The sequence below is a fragment of the Eleutherodactylus coqui genome, chromosome 1, assembly GCF_035609145.1.
Source record: "Eleutherodactylus coqui strain aEleCoq1 chromosome 1, aEleCoq1.hap1, whole genome shotgun sequence".
Taxonomy (NCBI): domain Eukaryota; kingdom Metazoa; phylum Chordata; class Amphibia; order Anura; family Eleutherodactylidae; genus Eleutherodactylus; species Eleutherodactylus coqui.
Genome location: NC_089837.1, coordinates 201263773 through 201290474, shown reverse-complemented (window position 1 = coordinate 201290474; position 26702 = coordinate 201263773). Strand labels below are relative to the sequence as shown.

Sequence of the window (26702 nt, the reverse complement as noted above, 5' to 3'; positions counted from 1 at the left end):
ACCATTAGGTTTCCCTTCAAATTTGTTAAAGGGGTTTTATCATTACTCTAAACACTTTTCCAGCAGTTGGCACTGTTATAAAATAAAAAAATAGATAATACTCACCTCTCTTTGGACCCCCAAAGCGGAGCTGAGTGGCTCACATTACCCTGGCTTCCAAGTTAATGGCTAGGTGGTATCACCTGACCATTCCAGTCAATCAGAGGTTGCAGTGTCACAATCCCAAACTCCTGGTATCGACAGTGACACTGTGGTCTCTAAATGATGGCAGCGGTCACAAGCTTCCAATCCAGATGCTGACACTGGGATCGCTCAGCTTCGGGGGTCCAATGAAAGTTGAGTACTATCTATTTTTTTAACGGGTCCAACTGTTGGAAAATTTTTCTAATAATGATAAAACACCTTTAAGTCTGTCATTAGATACAGAGACACTGAGACGGATTGCAGGAAGTTGAAAATTAGAGATGTAGCTGTCATGTTGTGCTTCTGAAACCTGTAGTTCTATGGTTTCCACGAGCACACTTCCCCAGGTGTGGGATTATTAAGCTGGTTGGGTGTGTATTGCTCCAGCCAACCAATCACTACTGGTCTGCTGAACATAAATGCTAGCTCCTCTTGGTAGAGGGAGCTGGTCATTTATCTTTCTGCTCATTCCTCCCAGAACCCTGATGTTTGGAGTCATGCATGTTTTGCTTGGTGTTGCTGCATGCATTAGGTTCTGGGTGGGATTCCCTCGTCTGCCGGTGTGAACAGCGTCCTGTTCTGCTTGTGTGCCATTTATCATATATGGCAAGCCAGGACCTAAGGTTCCAGCGTGGGGCCAACCCCCTATTGGGACGATCCTTGCAGGCAGGGCTCCCTAGGATTTGCATTATCTTGTTAGAGTAGGGACTCACGCGACAACAAGGACCCTTGTTGTGGGCTCGTGAGCTTAAGTATCTTGGCCAAAATATGAGCCAATACCTTGTACATCCTTTAGCTATTCCATCTGCTTATGAGTGTTGGTATTCTAGCTAAGTGTTTTGGTGTTTGTCAGTCGTTGTTGGATGTCTGCACGCAAGTCCCGTTTGCAGTTCACTCTGTTAGAATGTTCTGCATGTATGCACATTCCCCTGTCCCAGTCCTTATTTGCGTTCGTCCTGGACGTGGTGTGTATTATGCACTGGTTGGCTGTGAAAGTAACCTACAAAAGGGAAAACTTGTGAAAAATGCAGGATACAATCTATAAATGCAGAATACAAAACTGTAATGGCCAGGAATAGTGTTATTCATCATATACTGTACACAGACGTATAAGTATGCCTTAAAGGGACTCTGCTCCTCTGAGCCCTATAAACTCAAGTTTTTGGCTCATAAGAGATGGGGTGGTAAGTCCGGGGATGCCACTTTCATGTTCCCCTGAAAAAACAGCACTTGTATACAATGGAGTACTTCCGCGCACACTCACAATGAAAGGACTAGCCCTCTTTGTCAAGAGTATGTGCATAAGGCTGGCTTCACACCAGCGCAATTGTGCGTGCCTCAGTGCAACATATTTGTACGCTAAACAAGGCTATTTTGTGCACGCATTGGTGTATTTTACTGTAGTTTTTCTGTCCTCAGGCCATGTTCAGGCAAACAAATGCATCAATTGAAATGACTAATTAGTTCCAGATGTGTTCTTTTTCCAGCACAATTCTGCAGTGTTTCACACATCTCCTTGTGTATGGTGCATGCATTTGCACACCCTCACCCCCACCCCCCATTACCTTGTATGGAGACCTTTGGTGTGTAAATATGTAGAAAGATAGAGCATGTTTTATTTTTTTGTGCATGACCGAAATGTGCATGCAAAATATGGAAATGTGAAATAACCCATTGGAATTAATTCTCTGCGTACACAAACTTTGCGTGCATAAATACGCCCTTGCAAAGCCAGCCTAAGTAGTCCACTGTATACAACAAGGAGCAGCTTTGATGGGGAGATGGCAGAGGAAGGTGAGTATAGTTAGATCCTTGCGCTCAACTCCTATTAGCCCATAACTTTCAAGTGGGCTAATAGGACTTTAGGTTCATAGGGGCTGACGGAGTCTCCTTAAGTCCTACCTTTATCCTCAAATAGTCCACATTCTGTAAGCATAGGAGAGACGGACACAAAATAAATATAGACCAAGAGGGGAAAAAAGGAACAAGCTGTCCAGGGTACCCTTGATGGGGAACCTATGACAATGCTAGGTCTAGATAACATTGTAGGAGTTGTATAGAGTGGGTGCTACTGGTCAATCAAAAGTCATGTTAGCGTCAGATACGGCAATGAGAGAAGGAGTAGAAGAGCTGAGGCACTGAAGCGACCTTTTGTGAGATATCGACTTGGAGAGTGCAGCCAAGGATGTAGGTTAAATTGAGCTTTATTTGAAACCAGCAGGTTTCGCAGACCTCTTCATTAGACAGCTAGATAAACATGAGATTCTGTGTTAATTCATCATGGTGAGATATGTAAGGCAATCAAAAACATTAGTGGCCAATGGTAGTGAATAGAAATGAGTGAGCATGCTTGGATAAGTCAGTTACTCGAGCGAGCCTCGCTCTTCTCGAGTAACTGCATTCTTGTCCGAACGTGCTCGGGTGGGGGGGAGAGAGATCTCTCTCACTCTCTCCCCTGCTACCCCCCGCCGCCTCCCCGAGTACGCTCGGACAAGAATGCAGTTACTCAAGAAGAGTGAGGCTCGCTCGAGTAACTGACTTATCCGAGCTTGCTCACTCATCTCTAGTAGTGAATAGGTAGCCGAGAGCAGTGGAGGCTCCAGCTGGGGATCCCAAAAAGCAAACCCCCCTGACCATCTATTGATGACCTATCCTGAGTCTAATCCAAGATAACCTCTTTAAATGCGCATAGCTTCAAGGGGTATTCTAGTTACGCTAACTTACTGGCAAATAAATGATAAACAAAAGTTATTAAAGTTTGCAATGTGCTTCTGACTTGGATTTAGTGTCTGTAGCTCTAAAAACCATCACCTTCTCCTGAAACTTCAGAAGTGCTTATTCCCAGGTCGCTGTGGATGAGACCTGTAGGTATTAAAGTGCTACAGATCGGACTTGCTCAGTAGGAATGACCAGGGATGGCTTTTTTTCGCTTCCGCTCTTGGGACTGGATTGCTGACCAAAGCAGGGCAGCACTTAGGTGGGAAGCGAACAAGAAGTACAGTAAAGAGCAAAGAATTTTGAGAAATGTGGTTTCAAGCCGTATATTAGCAGGGATGTGGTGGCGATCTTGGAAAATAGAAATGTGGGGTAACATCAAAAATGGGGGACAGGGTAAGAAGGTAATGGCTGCATGCTTAATACAAAAAAACGGTTATGTATAAACATAGTGCAAACACCTTTTCATATATGGAATTTATGAAAATTTGCTTAACAACCAGAATATACAGTTTAAGCTATAACCAGCAACGCAATGCAGAAGCCAAGAATATTTAAAGGGGTTTTCTGGGCACAAAATGGAAATTCTGAAAATGCTGAGTATTTGCAACCTGTTGAACCTCTTGAAACGTAAATATTGTTCCCCCTTTTCCCCCGTCTGCTTCTATGATGATTAGAGATGAGCGAACGTACTCGGTAAGGGCGATTTCGTAATCGAGCACCGCGATTTTCGAGTACTTCACTACTCGGGTGAAAAGTACTCGGGTGCGCTGTGGTTGAGCGGGGGGTTGCAGCGGGGAGTGGGGGGGGGGGGGAGGGAGAGAGAGAGGGCTCCCCCCTGTTCCCCGCTGCTACCCCCCACTCCCCTCTGCAACCCCCCGCCCCACAGCGCACCCGAGTACTTTTCACCCGAGTAGTGAAGTACTCGAAAATCGCGGTGCTCGATTGCGAAATCGCCCTTACCGAGTACGTTCGCTCATCTCTAATGATGATGTTTTTAAGGATGCTATAATAAAAGTTTTGTTTTTAACTTCATATGAGCGCCAGAAAAAATCTTGTGTTTTGGAATTAGCAGCAACCTGCATCTTTTATCTGCTGCTCTGGACCTTTTTATTTGTCCCGTGTAGCTGCTGATCTGCAGCTGTGTTTACATGTATCACTTCTGAAGTTTAAGCAACACACTGTTAACTACAACTCCCAGCATGCATAATTGATTACTGGCCAACGCTATAGCTCCGCCCGCAGCTCACAGGTCCTACAACTTACAAGCACCACCCTCCCTCTCACTCGGAGGCCAGAGAAAGCCTGTTGCTAGGTGATGACGCGGAATCCGCAATTGACGTTGCGGAAGGGCCATGGGTTGGATGGCTTTCATTGACTTCAATGGAAACTGTCCGTGCAAACATAGAGCATGCTAGGATTTCTTTCTCTGCGTGCTGAAATTACAATTGGTTTTCGCTCGTATGCACAAAGAAGCACTTTTCTATATCATGCTATGGGCGGTATTTGCTACGGATCTGCGGTGCGGACAACGACTGCGGATTCCGCAACGCAAATCCATTTGTGTGCAGGCGGCCTTAGTCTGTGCCCGGAATACCCCTTTAAAGAAGGGCTGAAGCAGCACGCCTGGGGTGCAGCAGTGAGGTCAGCTGCCCCCACTAATGGAGGAGTTGCGTAGCAACTGCCCCAACAACAATCTAGAAGGAAGGAGCTGATGCTAGCACTGAAGGCACCCTAGCGGCTCATCTCCAGCTGCCAGCAGCGGGGCTCATGTACAGCTAGATGGATGGGGTGTCCGCAGCCACTTGTCAGGGGGCAGATAGCTTCAGACTATGACAGATTCCTGCATTGTATGATGTGCGCCGGGCTGTCCGTGCAGCACTACGGGACCGGAGCGGACAGAACAACCGGGGCTGAACACAAGGAGAACACTAACTGTCTGCTGCTGCTGGAGGAGAGGGCACACGGCAAGGGAGGGCAGCACGGTGATCCCTCACCAACTTTACTGCAGCTCCCCGCCGCCTGGCACAGCACCTGGCAGCCCTCAGCCTGTGTACCCGGCTCCATCCCTGGAGGGACGTGATGTGCAGCAGCAGCAGCAGCAGCCCGCCGTGCCCCCTCCTCCTCCTGTGAGGCACCATGGAGGGCTCCCCCCTTCCTCCTCGTGTGACTCCTCCCCAGCCCCCTCCCTCTCCTGTCCTCCTATCCCCTGCACTCTCCGCCCCGCCGCCTCTTCCTCTCTCTGTTGCCTCAACTGAAGCAAACTCCTATAGAGGAAAAGCGGCATACACAGCGCAGCCCGAGAGCCGGCCGTAGGGACGTGTACACACAGGAGAAGAGAGGAGGCATTGTGCTGCTGCTGGCGGGAGGAGGAGGCGACGGCGGCGGTGGGAAGCAGACGGCAGCCCGGCCACTGTGCTCCACAGCCCTGCTGAGAGGGGAGACCAGTGCCCTCCCATCTGTACAGAGACTGCTGCGGAGCGCGGGAGCCTGGGGAGAGCGTACCACCACAGCCGCCCGGAGGGGAGAGCTGCTGTCCCCCCAGCCGCGCTCTTTCATGTGATCGCCGTTGATGTGCGCGGACACCCGGGGGCGCTCTAAGGAAAGTGCGGCTCTCTTGCGGGCTCCGGTGAAGTTTGGCTGTCTGCGGCTCGTCCTCTCCGCCACACGGTCATCATTCTTCTTAGCGCTCGCTCGTCCGGAGAGATTGGATAATGGTGGGGGAAATGGAAACAAAGGAGAAGCCCAAGCCGACCCCCGACTATCTGATGCAGCTGATGAACGACAAGAAGCTGATGAGCAGCCTGCCCAACTTCTGCGGGATATTTAACCACCTGGAGCGGCTTCTGGACGAAGGTAGAGCACGGCGGGCCGTCCGCGCACACACGTAGGCACACACATGGCACCGCTAACTTCGCCCACAAGTTGCGCTGCCAGCTATTCTCTCCCTCTACAGCCTGCCATCAGATGGCTGCAAAGTCTGGCAGAGTTTGGTTTCCACTTGAGTCCTCCTCCCCCCTGCGGCTCCCCTGCCAGTGTGCGCCATGTGACCTGCTGGAATGTGGCGTTATCTGGGGCTCACCAAACTGTGATGTAATACAGGGGGAGGGGCTCGGTGCCCTGTCTATAGGGGGAGGGTGTACAGTAACCCTTAGGTCTATAGGGGGAGGGTGTACAGTAACCCTTAGGTCTATAGGGGGAGGGTGTACAGTAACCCTTAGGTCTATAGGGGGAGGGTTACAGTATCCCTTAGGTATATAGGGGGAGGGGGATGTTATACAGTGTATACAGGGGGAAGGTTATACAGTATCCTATAGGTAGGGGGAGGGTGTACAGTACCCTATAGGTATATAGGGGAGGGTGTGCAGTACCTCATAGGGGGAGGGGGATGTTATACAGTGTCCCATGTATATAGGGGGAAGGTTATACAGTATCCTATAGGTAGGGGGGAGGGTGTACAGTATCCTATAGGTATATAGTGGATTGTATACAGTGCACTCCATATATGTAAGGTGAGGGGAATACAGTGTCCTACATATATGGGAAAGAGGAATTGTATACAGTGCCCTTTTTTATGTGGGGATAGGAGTATAGTGTCCTGAATGTACATAGAAGGCATGGCGGTATGGTATAGAGTGCGGGGGAGGTATTGTATACAATGAACTAACTGTTAGCTGGGTAGTGAGGACAGTATACATTGGTGTATGTGTATAGATGAGAAGTACTGTATACAATGGCCTTTATAATTTAGTGGCATGTGTACTGTATACAGGGGCATCTATGTAGTTGGGCAGCGAGGGTACTCTATACTGGGGCCTCTATAGTTGCAGAGAAAGGGTACTTTATACTGGGGCCTCTATAGTTGGGGAGTAAGGGTACTCTATACTGAAGGCCTCAATGTAGTTGGGCAATGAGGGTACTCTATACTGGGGCCTCTATAGGTTGGTCAGCGAGGGTACTCTATACTGGGCCTCTCTAGTTGGGCAGCGAGGGTACTCTATACTGGGGCCTCTATAGGTTGGGCAGCGAGGGTACTCTATACCGGGGCCTCTATAGGTTGGGCAGCGAGGGCACTCTATACCGGGGCCTCTATAGGTTGGTCAGCGAGGGTACTCTATACTGGGGCCTCTCTAGTTGGGCAGCGAAGGTACTCTATACTGGGGCCTCTCTAGTTGGGCAGCGAAGGTACTCTATACTGGGGCCTCTCTAGTTGGGCAGCGAAGGTACTCTATACTGGGGCCTCTCTAGTTGGGCAGCGAGGGTACTCTATACTGGGGCCTCTCTAGTTGGGCAGCGAGGGTACTCTATACTGGGGCCTCTCTAGTTGGGCAGCGAGGGTACTCTATACTGGGGCCTCTCTAGTTGGGCAGCGAGGGTACTCTATACTGGGGCCTCTCTAGTTGGGCAGCGAGGGTACTCTATACTGGGGCCTCTCTAGTTGGGCAGCGAGGGTACTCTATACTGGGGCCTCTCTAGTTGGGCAGCGAGGGTACTCTATACTGGGGCATCTCTAGTTGGGCAGCGAGGGTACTCTATACTGGGGCCTCTCTAGTTGGGCAGCGAGGGTACTCTATACTGGGGCCTCTCTAGTTGGGCAGCGAGGGTACTGTAGACTGGGGCCTCTCTAGTTGGGTAGCGAGGGTACTCTAGACTAGGGGCCTCTATGTAGGTGGGCAGCGAGGGTACTCTAGACTAGGGGCCTCTCTAGTTGGGCAGCGAGGGTACTCTATACAGGGGCCCCTATAGTTGGGCAGCGAGGGTACTCTATACAGGGGCCCCTATAGTTGGGCAGCGAGGGTACTCTATACAGGGGCCCCTATAGTTGGGCAGCGAGGGTACTCTATACAGGGGCCCCTATAGTTGGGCAGCGAGGGTACTCTATACAGGGGCCCCTATAGTTGGGCAGCGAGGGTACTCTATACAGGGGCCCCTATAGTTGGGCAGCGAGGGTACTCTATACAGGGGCCCCTGTAGTTGGGCAGCGAGGGTACTCTATACTGGGGCCCCTGTAGTTGGGCAGCGAGGGTACTCTATACTGGGGCCCCTGTAGTTGGGCAGCGAGGGTACTCTATACAGGGGCCCCTGTAGTTGGGCAGCGAGGGTACTCTATACAGGGGCCCCTGTAGTTGGGCAGCGAGGGTACTCTATACAGGGGCCCCTATAGTTGGGCAGCGAGGGTACTCTATACAGGGGCCCCTATAGTTGGGCAGTGAGGGTACTCTATACAGGGGCCCCTATAGTTGGGCAGCGAGGGTACTGATTACATCTGTGTAATTGGGGAGCATGGGTATTCCATACTGGGGCCTCTATAGTTGGGCAGCCAGGGTACTCAATTTAGTGATATCTATGTAGTTGGGGAGCGTGGGTACTCTGTATTAGGCGCCTTTATAGTTTGGGAGTGAGGGTATTTTATACTGGGCGCCTCTATAGTTAGGGAGCGAGGGTACTCTATACCGGGGGCCTCTATAGTTTGGGAGCGAGGGTACTCTATACTGTGCGCCCCTATATTTTGGGAGCAAGGGTACTCTATACCAGGGGCCTCTATAGTTTGGGAGCGAGGGTATTCTTTACAGGGCGCCTATATAGTTTGGGAGAGAGGGTACTCTATCCCGGGGAGCTCTATAGTTTGGGACTGAGGGTACTGAATCCAGTTTCATCTATGTAGTTGGGGAACGAGAGGACTCTATACAGTGGCCTGTAGATGGTGCAGCCGTGTAAAGTGGCCTGTACATAGGTGACGTGGGGGCTGTTCTCCTAGGCCTGGTATTACATTTCAGGGCTATATCTGTTCCCAGGATGAGTTCTGTACCAGGAATCTCTTAATCCAGTATTATTTGCAAATAACCCTTTGGCTGCAGGATTATGCCCACATCTGAGCCCCTCTAGATGCCATAGCTGAGCTAGTCCAGGCACATAGCATTGCTAGAAAATGGGGAGAAAGGCTAACTATAGCCGTTGTGCGATTTGTCTGGTGTGCGGCCATTTGCTGCCCTTAGTTGGCACCAGGACATGTGGCACATGAAGCCGCTCCGTAGTAATATTTTTAGCATTTGCTCGCTGGTAAAGCATACATGTGTTGTGTGGAGAGAGGGCCGTGCATGAACTTATAAATGTGGAGTGGCGCTGGTTAATTCCACTGTTGGCGGAATTGGATTGCTGGGTTCTATTGATCTGGCAGAGGGACAGACCAGAGAATTTATCATCCACCTTGTCATGTCGTACACTGGGATGATCTGAGGTTACAGCGCCACGAATGCTTGTAGTCCACGAGCGAGCAGTCAGGGCTGGGAGATACTGCTCCTTGTCAATGGTAAATCTATTGTGTGATCAGCCGCTTGCAGCCTCCCATTGATTCCTCCGGAGTAGTTGAAGGACTGTGCATTTCCAGTTCCCTCCTCGCTCCCTTTCCTGTTTAGTTGTGCTAATGAACAGTTGTCCCGTGGAGGGTTACAGCGTGACCCGTCCACTGCGTCCCCGCAGACAGGAGGGTGGCAGGTCACAACAGCTTCCCCTCTCCCATCAGAAATCTATTTTAGTAATGGAGTTCTTCAGTAAGACTATGTGCCGCCTGTGCCCCCTCCGGGCAGGGGGAGGTCACCCTGTAGTTTTTGCAGCTGCTGGTCAAGCACAGTGTAAATATTTGGTTGGTAAACATTGCAGCAGATCTCTCATTTCACTGCCCCATGGCCCTGGAATAAAGGAGAGCAGCTATGATTGCTCTACTAAATGAGCAGTTACCTCCATTGTTACAGGGAAGTAGACATGGCCTGGGGGCGAATTCCTTCCTCGTACTTGCAACAGTCTCTCCAGCCATGCCATCACAGGCCCATGTTGTATTGGGGAGCCTATTGATTAAACAAAGTGACCAGTGGCATCAGTTGGGCCTGACTATGGGCAGACTGGTAGATGTGCATGCCTTGCTCTGTCTGGAATGTGATGGCACTGGAAGCGGGGTGAGGTGTAAATATACCATGCCCTGCTTATTATATAGGCTGGTGTAAGTGATGACCGTATCTGTACAGCGCGCAGGAATATGTGTGTAAATAAGTAAAATAGGGGGTCGCTGGGCCATAGAGCATTTTCATTAATGCAGCTGATCACCATCCATAACAAGGCGCTTCGTCCATACGGTGTGTCTGATTAGCCTTAGATAATATATGTATAGGGCACTTGGGTTGATTAGAACATGTTGCCCTTGCCATGCTCTTGAGTACAGGCCGGTACGACATAGGGCCTATGCCTGGAGTGATGGTATAGTCGAGGTGTGCTGTTATCCCTCTGTTACAATTTCTTGCTACATTTCTCCAGTGTTTATGCTAACATGTATCGAGTTGGTGTTGTAGAATAGAGGATCTGGTCAGGAGGCTGCTAGAATCTGGCCATCTTCAGTGGAGGATCAGCTGTTGCTGTAACCTGATGCTACAAGCTCGGCCTGTTTAAAGGGCTTGGTTGCTCTTCCTGTTTTTGTGCATTTGGCCTGTGCGGGCCGGAGGAATCTGTATGTGTAAAAGGAGGGGGAAACTTAAAACTTCCAGGAATGTGCAACAATAACACACTGGAGGCAGGAAAAAGCCCTGCTACATGGGACTGAACTTTATTTCATAGCTTTGGGTTGTAAACCACTAAGGGGCGCCGCTACGTTCTCTATACACTTCACATGAATGTGATTTTTGTTTAAAAAAAAGACACTGACTGACTGTAGTTTGATACAAAGACACATTATGCTGGTGGTGAAGAGCAACACAGGCGTCACCGAGCGCTACCAGCACTTGTATGTGGATTATGTGCAGCGCTCGCAAATACAGCTACAATTACACTGCCCGCATTCATAATGATCATTAAAAGGAACGTTACTGCTTCTAAATTGTTTAAAAATAATAGAGAGAAAAAGCCCTTAAAGACTGGCTGATGTGCTGAAAAGCCGCGGAGCGTTCAAAGGCTTTAAACGCTCATTTCATCTTGGGATCAAAATGATAAACAAAAACCCACCAGCAGCGCCGCGGCCTTGTGAATTATTCAGGGGGACGGAGCAACTCCTCTAAATGCAGCACTCCGGAGGACTGCCTATATATATATATATTTTTATATGCGTTTTATATATATATATATATATATATATATATATAATATATTAGTGTGTGTGTGTATGTATATATATATATATATAATGTATGTATATGCGTTATATATATATATAATATATTAGTGTGTGTGTGTGTAATTAGTGTGTGGTCTGTGTATTTCACTTGGAGGGACTATCTACATGTAAAAACAATTGCCGCCCCTCCTGTTCCCACCCTGTTGATGCGCTTTGGGCCTCAGTCTCTTGGGTGCAACTCGAATGCAGCCTATAGACAGTGATATTTTCTGGCCATCACGAAAGCAATATGTCTGGCAGGACAGGGCGAGCCCGGAAGTTCAGTGCTGCTTCCAGAACTAAGTTTTCCCCTTTCTTCATGCTTTTACGTCATGGTGACGAAGTCTTTACCTTTCTCTTATTTGGATTCTGTGAGACCCTGTATCCATACCTACTGCTTCCTACCTACCAGAGAGCACATGACAGGCGGTGGCGACATCCGTGAGTTACAGTGAAACCACAAGTGTACCACAACTATGTTTACTATTGCCAGGCAGCATTACGTGATTTTACAGCGATGGCGAAGAATCTGAAACGCTGAATCTGTGGCAACGTTGTATCGCGGAGTAGCAATTTATAAAACTGTCTAAATTGAAAGCTATTTAGCAATAGCAACCAATCACAGCTCGGCTTTCACTTCATATTCTGCCTTTGACAACTGAAAGCCTCTCTGTGAGTGGTTGCTATGGGCAACAGGCAGTTTTAGTAAATCTCCCCCCTTTGTGTTCCTACAACTGTTGCAAGTCATGTGTGCCAGCGAATAGGATGGATATCGCCATGATATGAAGACAGGTATGGGAGGGGACCCCACAGCAAGGTATTACCAGGATACGATAGCCTGCAGGCCCAGGTACATCTCATGTGAACGCCTCCAAGCCTCCGCTAATGTTGGGTCACATGGTCAGGTTCTGCAGTAAGTGCCTTGAATTTCCAGACTTTTACAGCAGATTTCCTTATGGATTGACAAGTGGATTAGCTGAGGTTTATTGCTCCTTAGAGCAGAATCTGTGGGAGTCGTGCGGAAAGCGTAACCTTGTTCTGCGGTCATTATTTCGGATGGCCGGGGCATTAGGGGCTCATTCACATGCATTGCCGGCAAGTGTGGGGCAGAAGGCACACAGACAGAATGTTATGTATTTAGAAGAGAGCGAAAAACAGTAGTAATCATAGAAACAAACATTTCATCTTCTGTCAGCAATGAAAAAAAAAAACTTTTATATTTGAAATGGCTGATGCCAGAGAACAACTCCTTGCACATAGGGGTGAGCACTCCTAGCAGTTTCACCCTCTGCCTTCTTCTGCGCATGTGGCATTTAGCATTGGGCTGCCGGCTGGTGTAGTAATACAAATAATCTCCGAAGACCATTCTGTCACGTTGGTGCAGTTGGCCACAACCTCCCATTTACCCTCATTAAGGAGTTAGACTCGGACTACACGGTGACATTTAGCTCCGACACGTCTCGCAGCGTCTCCCTGTCATCGTCGCCAGGAAAGCATTAATGTGTGATCGTGTGCAGCTCACCCCTGCGGATGGGAAAACGCAGCGTCCTACCGGCGTGCGGATCTGTGGATCGCCACGTTTGAGATCGCGTATATCGCACGCTGTCATGCACTGGCTCTCTGTTTTAGTTCCTTTGTATATATTGTTTCCTAGCAACATGCGTATAAAACGTCACACATCCGCAATTACATTGTGTACGTAGAGTGTTCATTAACCACCCATCGCATGCAATGCGTAGTAAAATAGAACACGCTGCGGTCTTTTAGACGAGCCTATTATACATGATGAATATACACAAGTGTGAACGGATCAGTCAAATCAACGTACTTTCATTGACTCCATTCCCCGCGCGTTGTACATGCGTAATGGGCAGTGAAAGTATGCTCATGTGACCCTATAGTAAGGAAACCAAGCCGGTTGGCACTCTTGTGGACGGTTCATGGCAGCTTGCAGACAAGGTGATGCGGTCATTGCCATGTCACCCTTTGGCTGTCTTCACACTTGCGAGAAAATCCAACGTTTTTTGAGTGACGCGGGAGTGAGTGAAAGCACATTTTATTGCATTGCAACGCACAAAGATACGTTTTTAACATTAGGAACTTCTATTGTCCGTTACGAGCGGCAGTGATGTTTTCGAAAAAATTAAGCATCGCTGATGCTCAGACATCCCATGTTGCGATTTTTGACGCGATTTTCTCGCGCCAAAATCGCAGTCGCCAGTGTGACGGAGCCGTTAACATCCGTGACAACAGAGGCACGTTTAACTCTTTCTACACAGGTATTCTGAGTAGCTGAGGTCCATCCTGCGCCTCCGGTAGTCTGCATAATGACGCCATGGGCGCAGTAGTTCGGGGAGGGCCCACGCTTTACTGGAATAAGTTGCGCATTGTTGTTTGGAAGTATTTAATGACTGCCATTTGTAATTTAGATGAGCACATTTCAGTACAGGAGCTGGTTTGAATAACACCCACTAGAGAAGATGGTAAAGAGATCCAGTCACCAGAGAGTTGGCATTTTCTGCATGTAGAGAGAAGCCAATCTTTGTCCCTTTGTGCCCCGGCTTGCTCCGGAGAGCTCCTAAACTAGCAGGCTCTTATGCTAATGGTGCAGTTGAGTTGCTGCAATGATCTTCCCAGCGCTGCGCTCCTTTGTGTGGAGCCGCTTCCCACTGCTGGGACTGGAGCAGCCATGGCATTGTCACTAGAAGCCTCGCTGGGAAAGGCCTCGGCGGAGTTGCTGTAGAAACGTGTGTTTGTGTGGGCTGGATTTACACACTTCGTTTTTTGTCTTCGATGGGAGGAATTCGGCAAATATTTCTGCCGTATGCCTGAAAAAGTGATTGTTTTATTGTATCTCACTAAATCTCGAGACTCAACATAAGGGGATTGTCTTCCTAATGTCAGTCTGCGTGTGGAAAGCAGGTGCTGTCCAATGAAATCTATAAACATCTATTCCATATCCTCATTCTAAAACGGCGCAATAATTGCATAGAGTATACCGTGAAATAACGGGGTGTAAATCTGATATTAGCCGCACTAAGTTCATTTGTACTCTTGGCATTTCCATTGGCAGATTGAGATTTTGTCTTATGTCCGTGCCAGATAGGTGGCTTTTGGTACTGTCCTCTGGAAAAACGCGATGTGTGATTGCGACAAAGGTGGTTGGTTACTTTATGCCTGACTGCAATGGCAAGAGCAGCACAGCCTCCATGCAATAAATGGGAAGCGCATAGCATGCTGTTCCGTCATTGCCAGCCCATTGTGAGAACCCAGGCTGTGTGCTTCTGACAGTGGTTGCTGGTGTTGGCGTAAATAGGAAAGCTAGAACAATACCTCTGCAGCGCCACCTATTGGAAGGCAGCATTCCTTCAAGTCAATGTCAGACTCTTTAAACAAGCCTTATAACAGTGACTGCGCACTGAAAACCAAGCCAGAATCCATACACAGACAGCTCATCCGTGTGCAGTAGTGAGGCCTATAGACGTGATGGCGTGACCTGCACATCTATGGGCTCTCATAGCATGCTTGTTTCTAGAAGTAAAGCATATTCAATCATTATTGCCCTGTATGACCGTGAAGCGTGTTCCTGCTTGTTGTGCAGGTTTTGGAGGAACTTTTCTTTATCTTGAGCGGATCCTTAAGAGAAGAAAGTATAAGTAAACCATGAAGACTGCCCTGAAACCTTACTTGTATCTTGTAGTATTTGTGTTACATATTAAAGGTATCTTCTAAAGAGACAGCAGAGGAAGGAGGAAGCTGGATGTGTTATCAGCTGCCGGCCCGCATACAGGAAGGGGGTCTCTTCCTGCCCCTGGAGGACCATTTCCTCCTATTGTTTAGTGGGAGCAGAAGGTATATGTGTTGTTTGTACATGTGTCACATCAGTATTTACAAGTAGGCATGTTTACTGACAGCTTTGCCTCTTTGCTCAATGTTACAGCTTTCTTTGCATACTCATTACATTTTTCTGCTTTGGTTGCAGAATTGAGGATGTTTACAAAACCGTATAATGTTAACAAATCCTGTTTATTAGGGATAACGTCAAGCGTTCTTGTTTCTGGCGTATAGAGCAGCCTTAGGTAGGTAGTTTATAATAGATCTTGGATAGGTAGTTTAGGAATCTGGTTATGTGACTACCTTTTGTTAACGTTCGATATTGGGGCCTTTACCGTACCTATGGATGCCTTCCATTCCATACAGAGACATATGGAGGTGTTTTTTGTTTTTTTAATATAGAGGTATTGAGTCTATAGAAAAAAGTCTTGTGCTCCACTGGATGTATATTTAGCGCTCCGTGTGCCGCTGCGCAGCCTCCGTGCCATGAGTTTTAGGTATTTGGCTTTGAGTAGGTAGAGCATTAAAGATGCCAGACACATTAGACTAAAGTTGATGAAAATGGACGATTTCAACTAAAACTATTGTTTGTTGCGATGATAAAAGTGAACTATCGTTTTAGCTGATTGATGACAGATTGTCGTTGGGAAGTCAACTGCGCTCGGAAGTTTCAGCTGAGAGGTAAAGGATCTTTCATCAACTAACTTTTTTTGTTTTAAAGCTGGCTCTCTGAAAGATCTTTCATTTGATTAATCATCATTTTCCTCTTGTATGGCTAGTTTGAACAACTTTCAGGTGCCTTCACATGTATTGGAAATACTGTGGATCTTCGGCAACAAAGTCCGCATCAAAAACCATGTTAAAATCTGCACCATTGGTGTGGATTTTGACTGGTATTGGCTGATATGAACCTGCGCTGCCGCTCCTTTTCAACTCATGTTGAGCCCTCACTGCCGGCGTTGAGCACCCACTTCCATATCAGCTGATCGGTGGCTCGGTATGAGGTGAGAGGAGCAACTTTACCGGTTTAATTCAACTGCAGATCCGCAGTGATTACCAGTCATTACTTGCAGTATTGTTATGGATTTTGACATGGTTTTTGATGCAGAAATGCTTCGGAAGATCTGCAACATTTCTGCTCTGTGTGGAGGCACCCTTAATGAGCAATATGGGCTAAAATTTAATAAATGAGTGTTCACTTGACAATTGCTTGTTCTGTCATCCTCAAATCTCTGTCTAGTGTTTATGGCCAATTTAGTGCAAGTCGCACAACAAACAGCATTTTACTGCTAGAAGCCTACAGGCAAAATGACGCTTAAACTGTGCCTGTGTGTCCAATTCTGGTCTCGGAGTAGAGAACAGTGTAGCCATGTCCATAGTATTAGGGACCTTTCACACCGGATGGAATTGTCCCCAAGACGCAGCACAGATGTGGATTTTGTCAAACGCCTAGCATACGTGTCCTGTGTGTTAGAAATCTTCAATAATAATACCGCAAAACGTCCTTAATTCCACAGCAGAAATCTTATCCGCTGTGGAATTTAATCTTGCAGTTTTGTCATAAAGACCGGCAGATTTTAACAGGTGCGGAATTCAAGCCTCATAGGGATAACATTGTGATGCTAAAATGTCCATGTAGACTAATTCCAACCTGGTTGGAAGGCTCCTTGGCCACCAAACTAACGTGCCTCAAGTTACAAACTGAGAAAGTTTGGAAAATCTTGCACAAGGGGTAAAGTTGCCCTAAGCTTCTACACTTAGGCCGCCTGCAGACGAGCGGGTCGGATCCAGCAGCGAGAATTCTCGCCGCGGGACCCGACCCGAGAGCCTGCAGGGACGAGCGCGTACTCGCCCGCACCTGGCGGCCCCGGCTCCTTCATGTGCCGGCTGCCGCGTAGCCGGCGCATGCGCAGACCGGAGCCGGCAGCCGGGTGAGTGCGTGCCCCGCACAAAAATAGGACATGCAGCGGTTTGTTTGCCGCGCGAGATTTCGCGCGGCCAAACCGCGGCCGTCTGCATAGGAGTGCGTATTGTAATGCACTCCTATGCAAACTTTCAGTGGCGGAAATCCCGCGGGAAATCCTGCGGCGGGATTTCCGCCCATGTGCAGGCGGCCTAAGGCAGAGGCAGATAGGTGGTTTTCTTTGATTATTCTTTCCTGTTGCCCGCATAAAAGCCAAGTGCCAAACGAGCGTATTCTTGTTTGTTGGCTGGCCGCTGCCATGGTCACGCATGGACAATACATGTTCTTGCTTGTGCTCAGTCAGCCAGTTATTGGCTTGTGTTGGAGAGCCTGTGTTTGGCCTAACGTGTTGATTCCTACTAGACTGCCGAGCAACGTGTGAAGACGTTGTTGGCTCAGATATGACCTATCCTGTCGGGACGTGCAGGCCTTGTCAGAGTGCTTATTGATACAGCACAGTATAGCGGTCCTTGTTGAGCCCTCGCCGTGTGTTATCTCGGCGGTGCACATGTGCCGTGTACATGCCCCAGAATATACCCACTTACCCATCACACTGCCTGTTGGTTGTGTCTGCGGCTAGATGATTGCATTATGGATTGGTGTGGGATGGTATTTGCTTGTGGTGTTCTTGAGGGAAACAACCACCTCGTGATTTACTTCTGTAACTTTTCTTAGCCAGAATATTTGCATAGATACTTCTATTTAACCCTTCGGCTCCGTATTGACTTTACAGCTACAGCAACCTAACTGTCTGTATGCATGTTGGCTGGATACTGACGGGAGATAAGCAGGACCATATTTCTGGCAGACGCTTATCTCAATGGGAATAAAGGATTTGGCATGTAAAAATATAATCAACCTGTACAATTGAAGTTTTTTTGGGTTCTGTCAGGCTTTGCTATATCTAATGTCTATAGTTATAGCATATGTATGTGCTGTATTGGTTGTTCATATCCGTGCCATCTGTGACCCAGCAATAGATCACTGCAGTGTATTAAATCTACATTTCCAGACAGTTACAAGATACAATGCTGCTATATAGTCCGCGCTCTTTATACAAGAGCTATTGTGCCCTTTGGTGTGAACAGCCTTGAATATGACAGAATGTGATACTGCTACATGTATATGGAGGCTGTCCTTCTCCATTGTTTGTCTTCCTTCCCTTCCAGTGTGTTCTAGTCCTTGAATGTAATAGACCACAGGTTACATTGTTGGAGGAGTCGTCGTTAGGCATGTTGGTGTAGTGGGAGCACTCGTGCCCCTGACAGGAGGCGCTAGTCTTCCTCTAAAGCTCCGGCTTATTGAATACAGCAGTAGACTGCTATAGAAAGCATTGGGCTTCAACTCCCACGGCTGATCAGATAGTCATCTGTATAGCAGGGCTGTGGAGTTGGAGTCAGACTCACATGTTGGTGGAGTTTGAGTCTGTAGAAATGTACGGACTCCGGCTTATAAAACACAAATATACAATCGTCAAAAAAATCAAACCCCTAGAAGGAGTTATCGGGATAGATTTTTTTGTGTGTGTGTGACTGTAATGGTGATATAAGTGAGTGATTACAATATCGGAGCAAAAGGAGAATTTTATTTTTTTTGCAAAAACTGAACCCTTAAAGGGAGGCCCCAGTACCCTGTTGTACCACCTCCTGGCTACAAAATGTGATACAGGCAGGCATGGAGGCTCTAGTACCCTGTTGTACCACCTCTAGCTTGGATACAAGATGTGATACAGGCAGGCATGGAGGCTCTAGTACCCTGTTTGGCCGCCTCTATCTTGGATACAAGATGTGATGCAGGCAGGCATGGAGGCTCTAGTATCCTGTTGTAACACACCTGTAGCTTGGATACAAGATGTGATACAGGCAGGCATGGAGGCTCTAGTACCCTGTTATACCACTTCCAGCTTGGATACAAGATATGATGCAAGCAGGCATGGAGACAAACAGGTTCCTTATGGTATCCTGTGGCATATCGGTCCGCATTTGCTGTAACTGAGCCTCTAGATTGTACAAAGTCTTAGGCTGTTGAAGTTGGCATCCCAGATGGTCTCATATATCTTCGACTGGTGATAATATGGTTGACCGGGCAGGCCACAGAAGTGTGACAATATTGTGCAGACATTCCTGTGACCCCCTTGTGTGTGTAGCTGAGCATTGTCCTACTGGAAATGCCTCCTGGAAGACACCATGAGAGGAACACATGTGGCTGCAGGATGTCCTGAACATATCGCTGAGCTGTCATTGTGACTGACTGTCGTATGCAATGGCCCACTAGACCATCACACCAGCAGGGGGCAGTGTGCTGCTCCACACCAAAGCCAAGATTGAGCCGCTCACCCCAAGGTCTGCAGAAATGAACACTGCATCATCAGTGTCCAAACTAATCCAGGATTTGTCGCTGTAGACAACCCGCTACCACTCTGTAGCATCCACTTTTATCGTTCATGACACCATTGTAAACGATGGTGGGTGTCAAAGGCTGTACATGTAATGGGTTCCACCAGACGCAGGAGCCTGCAGCGATGGTGCGACCTGTTCCTGGATGGCAAATAATGAAACATTTGGAGCTGCTTGCTCTTGTCAGATGAACCTCTCTACTGGTGGTCTGTCAAGGGGGTCCTGAGCCCGGTTGAATTGTATGTGTGCCCTCATGCAACCTGATCCAAACCCCTCCTAACAGTCTGGTCAGAACGGCCCAGGTGGTGAAGAATTTGATGATACGACCATTCAGCTTCTCCAATTCTAATGATGCGCCCCTCTCAAACTAAGTTAACCGGGTGAAATCTCTTCAGTTGTTGTAGAGACGTCTACTGGTCAACTATCTCTACGCAAGCGGAAGAAGAGGCCACTACACCCAAGTAACCTCCAGGAGCCTTTTATAGGCCAAGGTGGAACCACTTTTAGGGCCTCAGGTGGCAAGACCGTTCATCTAATCACAGCACGACTATAATCACTTGCAAATATGCCTGAGATGTAACTGCATGTCAAGTTTTGCAGCAAAATAACAATTCTTGGTGCTTGACTTATTTTTTTTTGACAGTGTGTGTATTTTATCACTGTGGCATAATTAATTCAATGCAGAATTAGTTGCAGATTTTCTTTAATAGGAATTTAGGAAAGTTTTGAAATGTCCTATAAATGTGTAATATTCATCTTAGCCCTATTTATCATTGCTAACTAGATGTGGAGTGTAGGCTGTAGCTGGATTACTGGATCATGCTGATGACAAGCCTGATGTTACCGATGTCATACAGTAAATGTGTTTTGGCTAGTTTAAGTACTAACTTATTTTAGTAATAACTAAACTTCCCTTCTCTCTCCTTGTAATATCCAGGCTCGGTGTTTCGGTTGCACTGGGTCTAGTAGGGGGCTAATTGGCCCCCTACTAGACAGAAGGAATAAGAATAGGTGATGAGTGTACATTGACGGATAGTCCCTGTACTTCCACTTAGTAATGTTGCAGAATAGCGGAAGCCAAACTTTGTCTCAGGTTACCGCTTCTTCTACTTCCCAGAAAAAATTTTGTCTAAGATTTAAAGCCTGTGCATCGCCGGCATTATCCTGCTGCGAGATGGACCAGAATCACATTTAGTTGTTTGTGCATTGAACGCTAGTATTTCTAATCGAGTCTTACTATTCAAGTGAGACTTCTAGGGAATGGAAGGACAGAACCAGAGCTATTTAGATAATGGGGTGCATAAACCTTACTGCCTATTGATTTACTGACTCTACACTTTCCATAACTATTCATGAGAAAAGTGGTTGGTTCCAAATGGAAGGTTTAATGCACAGTGTGGCTGCCTGATAGTGCTGCGTTTTAATCTAGCCGAGTGTAAAAGGTACACTTGCCTCAGCCTCCGATTAACATAGGGTGAATAACAGAGCCATTTATCAGCCAGGCAGCCCTGAAGAGTGTCAGCAAGAAGGCTGACTATGATAAATTGGAGGGGAGCGGGATGGTCGTAGGTGGCCACAGTGTCCCACAGCTTAGGCTAGAGTGCTTCTGGGTGGCAGCTGATATTTAGGTTAGACGCAGGGTAATTAAGTGAGGAGGGCGAGCTGCAGTCGTCTGCATGCCTGAGTGGGAAAGACGCTAGTCCCTTTCCACTTCACAAATTTTAGTGACTTTAACAGATTTAACTGCCAGATGGACAGTAGAAGCATGTTACTTGGAAGGAGAGCTGTGTGCAGATGTCACTACGCTGCAGACGTGCAGCGCTACCAAAGGTGCAGTCTTTGCCATGGCTTCCCAGAAATGTTTTCTGTTTGACTTCATTAATGAATTTTTTTTTATTTTTTATTTTGCAGTAGTCCTTGACCTCACTTTCTCCATAGCACAACAAGGTAAATGAGCTGTAGTTTGGATAGAGCTCGTGGGCTCGTTATTACCTGCTTTGCTAATGATTGTTCATGCAGCAGTGTTTGGGAATAGCTCTGTAATATTATGCTGTCAGTCTAGGGGGCCATTCAGTCCTGAAGAAGACCCCTGATTACCCCAGTGATCACCACAAGCAGTAGGACTGCACTGCAGGATTTGTTATAAGGCAATCTTACTTGGGACTTTTCAGTAACCATTCAGCAGAATTTTGTCAGACTGGAAATAATGGGCAGAAACACAAATTTAGGGCAGCGTTTTGTTTCTTATGCATGCATAAAAAAATTGCATTCACATTATTGACTCCTACACAATGATACATTGTCAGTAAATAATAGTGGGAGCGCTCTTCAGTCTAGTAAATAAGGCCAAAGCAGAGGGAGTGGCATTAATCCACAGAGCTGGTACCATAGACCTGCAGGTACTTCACAGATTAAATGGCATATAAGCAAAAGTATATAAGGTTCCCCGGGAAATCTCCACATTGATGTAAGAAAAGCAGATAATATATATGGTGGAATGTACAAAGGCGTATGTACATATACCCACCACTATATAGATTAAAGGCCCATTTAGACACAACGATATTCGCTCAAAAGCTATCTTTTGGAGCGATAAATTGCTGCATCTAAATGTGTGCCCATCATGCATTTTTCGTGCACTATTCGTTCATCGCTGACTTAAAGCCAGCTTGAGAACCAAGCAGCTGAATGCATATAACAGACCTCCAGCTGTTATCTGCATTCAGCGAAAGGCTTCATTTGAACGCTAATAAGCTACTAAGTAGCTACTTAAAAGTTTATTCAAAACGATCGCTCCAAACTGTCACTCAAACTGAAGTTTGAGCGATCATAGTGTCTAAATGGGCCTTAACAGAGCTTTCACTGTATGTCATGCATATGGGCAGCGTTTCATACACAGCCGATACAAGTGTTGCATATAATACGCAGAGAAATAGAGCTTGGTGCAATTTATTGCTCCTGCATATACATACGCATTGTCCACACGCAGGTGTGAATGGAAGAGTGAAAGTCAATTGACTTTCGTTGCCTCCATTCACCCCGTACTACGCATGGGAAATGCGCATGCATGATGCGTGGTGACAATAAGCCCCTGTGAATGAGCTCTTACTCACATTGGTGCCTGTGGAGGAAATGTCACGTACGACTCGTAGCCAAAATCCAACCAGTTTTTAAATTTTGTGTGACTGCTGTGCTGCACTTGTGATAGGTTGCAACACCGTTGACAGTCATTTGATGTGTCATTGCAGTGTGATGCTTGTTGCCTTGTAGCCCTAACCTAAGTTACAAAATATATGGATTCCATTCCCACAAATGTATGAAAAAGCATTCAGCCTGTACCGTGCTATCCACAGATTGAACGGCACTTTTTAAAGGGTTATAAAACCCAAAAATTGAATCCTCTCCAATCCCAGCAGCTCCCTGTCCATTGCAGCAGACCCAGCGCCCGCCGCATGGAGCCTGGAAGTAGTGACGGGCGATCACATGCTGTTCATTGTACACATGACCTCTCAGCCACTCGGATTCTACCTTGGCCATTGGAGCCTGTGACTGGCTGAGAGGTCATGGGCACAATAATTGGTATGTGATCGCCCGTCACTACTGCCAGGCTCCATGCGTCAGGTATCAGGACGGTAGGCGGGCGGGATAGATGGGGATTCAATTTTTCTTCAATTTAAGCCCATAACGTTTTATTTTTAAAGTGTCCCGGAAAACCCTTTTAAACGTGAAGTCCGTTATAATGACCTCTCTCAGGACCCCACGGGCATTTAGTGTAATGAAAGGTCACATGACACACTTCTTCCGTGCATGGCTTAACACAGCAGTGCTCGGTGAATACAATGAGTGTCTTCTCGGGGGTGCGTGCATTGGTTAGTTCTTCACAACATTGTCGATAAGGTGGGCTATCAAGTTATCGGTTTCGTTGTGCCCATTCCTATCGTCGGGTCACTATTTGCTTTATCAAAGCTAATTCTGCGGTTTATAATAATGAAAAAGGCATTTTCCAGCTAAATAGGGTGCTCTGCTTGTTTAGGAAGGAAAAAATCAATGGAACATTTGCAACTTAATGTTCCTTTGGTGAGGAATATGCAGAGTGCATGTAATGAAGTTGCATGGGGAGCCGGCGTGCTCATCCCTTTACCCAAAGTGTACGGCATTGTTACATTTAATGCATTGTGACACATGACAAAACCTTTCACATGTTTTGCTTCAAAAATGCTAACCGTGTCTCGTTTCTGACTTTTCCTTCATGTTTTTTCAATGGTATGTAGGCGATTAATTATCCCAAATGATATGGAAGATGTAAGCATGACTGGTGATAAAATGCTGTGCATTTCTCATCCCTTGGGGCACGTGGATGTGCGCGGAATAAATACATCGAATATTCCTGAGGCAATAAACAAATTGAGAAATAAAAAATATTAGTTTTTTTTCACAGTACCTTTTCATGTAAATGTCTCACTTACTCCAAAGTACCATAAATCATTTTGTGGTTTAGATTCTCCTGCGACTTCAGTCTGGATTACTGAATTTTTTCGTCAGCCTATGCAGTAAACGGTGGCCCAGGAAACAATGGCTAGTTGGAAATGAGAGATGTTTGAGAGCCTATTATGTTTGAATTGGCAACGTGGCAGTTGGAAATGACAGGAATGTTTCCTGGGTTGGTGATGGTTGAAGGAGAACCTGTCACTAGGTGTAAGCACCAAAAACTAAGTTATACCTCTAACTCATACCTTTCTTATACTTGCCTGCCTCCACCATCCAGCGCTGTCACCCCCAGTTGATTGCTTTGGGAGTACGCACACTGCATGTGGTCAGCGCTGGATCGGGAAGCTGGGTAAGCATCAGTAATAACTCCCCGAACTCCAAGGAATTGGCCGTATGAGCACCATAACTTAGTTTATGGTGTTCATACAAGGTGACAGGTTCCCTTTAAAGAAGTGACATCCTCAGTGGCTGAACTTGGGCGAATTCACATTGTAACAGTATGTTGTAGAAATCTAGATGTTATCAATGGAGATTTTCTTGTGTAGGAAAGCAATAGGTGTATTTATTATCCTCTGGTGTTGCTAAACTTTAAAAGGTTTGGCTTTGTGCTAAACATAATATGGACATAATTTATTGAAATGGTGTAAAAAGATTTGGTCATCCTGCCTATCAACAAAACTGCAGCTCTCATTTTTGTATTCAGCTTAAAGGGACCCTGCCATGGTGAACAGCATTTTCATTGTTGCAATGATGAAAGCTGGTAAGGTAAGCAATTAGGTTAGCAGAAAGTAGTGCCAGGCGTGCTGCTTTCGGAGAGATGTCTACTTTATGTATCTGTAGCATTTTCTGTGTCACTTAGGCCCAATGTCTACGGCACACGCAGATTTTTTAATGTGGATGCACTGTGGATCATCTTTAAAAATTATTTTTTTAATGGCTTGTGGGTGATCGCGTATTGTGTGTTCATCTCCCATAGAGGTGGATAGAGCCACATCTGCAATGGAGCATGCTGCAATTTTAGATCCGCACAGGGCATCTGCAAAGCACCTAAAAATCAAAACCACAGGTTTTAATTCAGTTGCGGCTGCCCCATTTTTTCCTATGGGCGGCTAGAGCTGCAGATCTCCCGCGTGGATTTAATAAATCAAACCCACTCGTGGACTTTGAGCCTAAGGTCCATTTACATGCAAAGATGATCGCTCAAAATTCGCTCAATGCTATCAGCACTGCCCACAGAGAACACAGCATGCCATCCCTCTCATCGGGGCGACAGATTTTATGCTGAACTGGACTCGGCGATGGACAAAGAGTGCATGGCAAGTGTACAATGGGCACACATTTATACATAACGGCCATCGCTCAAAAGCTGTCATTTGGCCGAATTTTGAGTGATAATTGTTGCATGTAAATCAGCCTTTTACCCTAAGTAGTGACACTCGCATTGTGTTGGGAGGATGTAGTCTGGAATATGTAAGGGCTGATGGGCTAATCACATCCACGTCTGCTGCCTGCTTTCTCCCTATGCAATGAGGAGAAATGGTCAATCAGTGGGTGGGTCGGCATGGCAAGCCAACACAGATGGGTGGGGCTAGCTCCGTAGTTCTTCTATATTGAGGACCTTCCAATGCCATGTCAGCGCTGCTGCTGAAAAAATGTAAGTTTTATGTTCAAATGGATTTTATCGAACTTTCATATGTAAGTTATCAACATTTAAATATTGGAAACAGTTTGGAACAGTTTGCAAGTAGACATAGCTGACATTTCTAGATTTAATGTCTTCTGCCGTCCCTTCTTTTGCTTGTATATAAAAGGAATAAACATTTCAACATTTCCTGTGTCTCGCCCAACGATTCCGCGTCTGCTGGGTCTCCCCCCCCCCCCCCCCCCCCCCCCCCCAGTCACAATGTAAGTTTTAAATAGACTAGGGCAGAGTCAACAGGAATGGCTGCTCACCATGTATTTCTGTCATAGCATATCTTAGCCGCTATATCTAATCACGTATGAGTGCTTGGGCAGCATGCCGTCTTAGGGCCGTATTATTAGCATGTTCCGATTGCTTTATTAAATGGGCAGCAGACACCGGTCCAAAAGACTTACACGGTTTGAACTATTCTTAATCCTAAGCATTTTTTGGACTGTTGCTGACTTTTACACTCACTTTCATAAAGAAATCTTGGATTTTACTCGAGCATCGGCATCTACTTTTTAAAAGGAAGAACTTTATAGATACTTATAAAAGACCTATTGCTGTAATCGGTGTGCCACAGAGAGCAGCATACAGGTGGTGAGGCTCCCTTTAATGTTAGACATTTTGATGAATGGGGATCTACACTATGTTGACCTGTATTGGGGCACCCACCAATTCTGTGGTGTCAGCCAAAGGGGATATGCAAATCGGGTGTGTAAGCATTAGATCTAAAGGAAAGTATCACATTAGCATATGCCAGTACAGTATCCACCAGAATGCCACAAGGTGTAGAGTGGACAGACTTCCATTAATTCTAAATGGAAACCATCATCTGTGCGCAGTAACATAGCAGGTAAACGCCACTCTAAATGCTGTACAAAGCAGATGTGGCCTAGTAATGACACTGCATTTTTACTAACGCCTGTGTGAGTGTGGCCTTATGGTGTGGGGGTGTTAATGCTGGAAAGGATCCATTGCTTATGTTGAAATCCACCCTCCACTCCAATGGGTACAGAGACATTTCGGACAATGGGACATTACCTACCCCGTGGCAATACTAGAGTACAGCGCCATGCCTCCACCAACGTGACCAAGCACCATGTCATACGGCACGCAGTGTTGAGGCTTGGTTTGAGGAGCAGAACAACTGCAAATTTCATTGATCAGCCCAAAGTCCGCAACTCAATCCCATTGAGCAACTTTGGGATGAACTAGAATGTTGTATCGGTGTATGTCCATCATGCTCTGTATCACTATCTGAGGTTCCCCTAGAGGAATGGAGGCAAATCTCTTCATTTA

The 26702-nt window shown here is 46.7% G+C and overlaps 1 protein-coding gene across 9 annotated transcripts in view; it reads left to right on the top strand.

Moving 5' to 3' along the window:
- The first annotated feature begins 5139 nt into the window (after positions 1-5139).
- QKI (QKI, KH domain containing RNA binding) overlaps positions 5140-26702 on the top strand; it is a 185370-nt gene continuing 163807 nt past the window's right edge. For 5 of the 9 annotated variants that reach the window (XR_010792940.1, XR_010792941.1, XM_066605423.1 and 2 more), the window contains exon 1: positions 5141-5754. Coding sequence is in view for 7 of the 9 variants with exons in the window: in XM_066605423.1 (XP_066461520.1) it covers positions 5613-5754 (142 nt within the window). In the remaining 2 variants the exon portion in view is untranslated. Of the gene's footprint in view, positions 5755-26702 lie in introns of all 9 variants that reach the window. The other 4 variants (XM_066605422.1, XM_066605421.1, XM_066605420.1 and 1 more) reach the window with 1 other exon arrangement.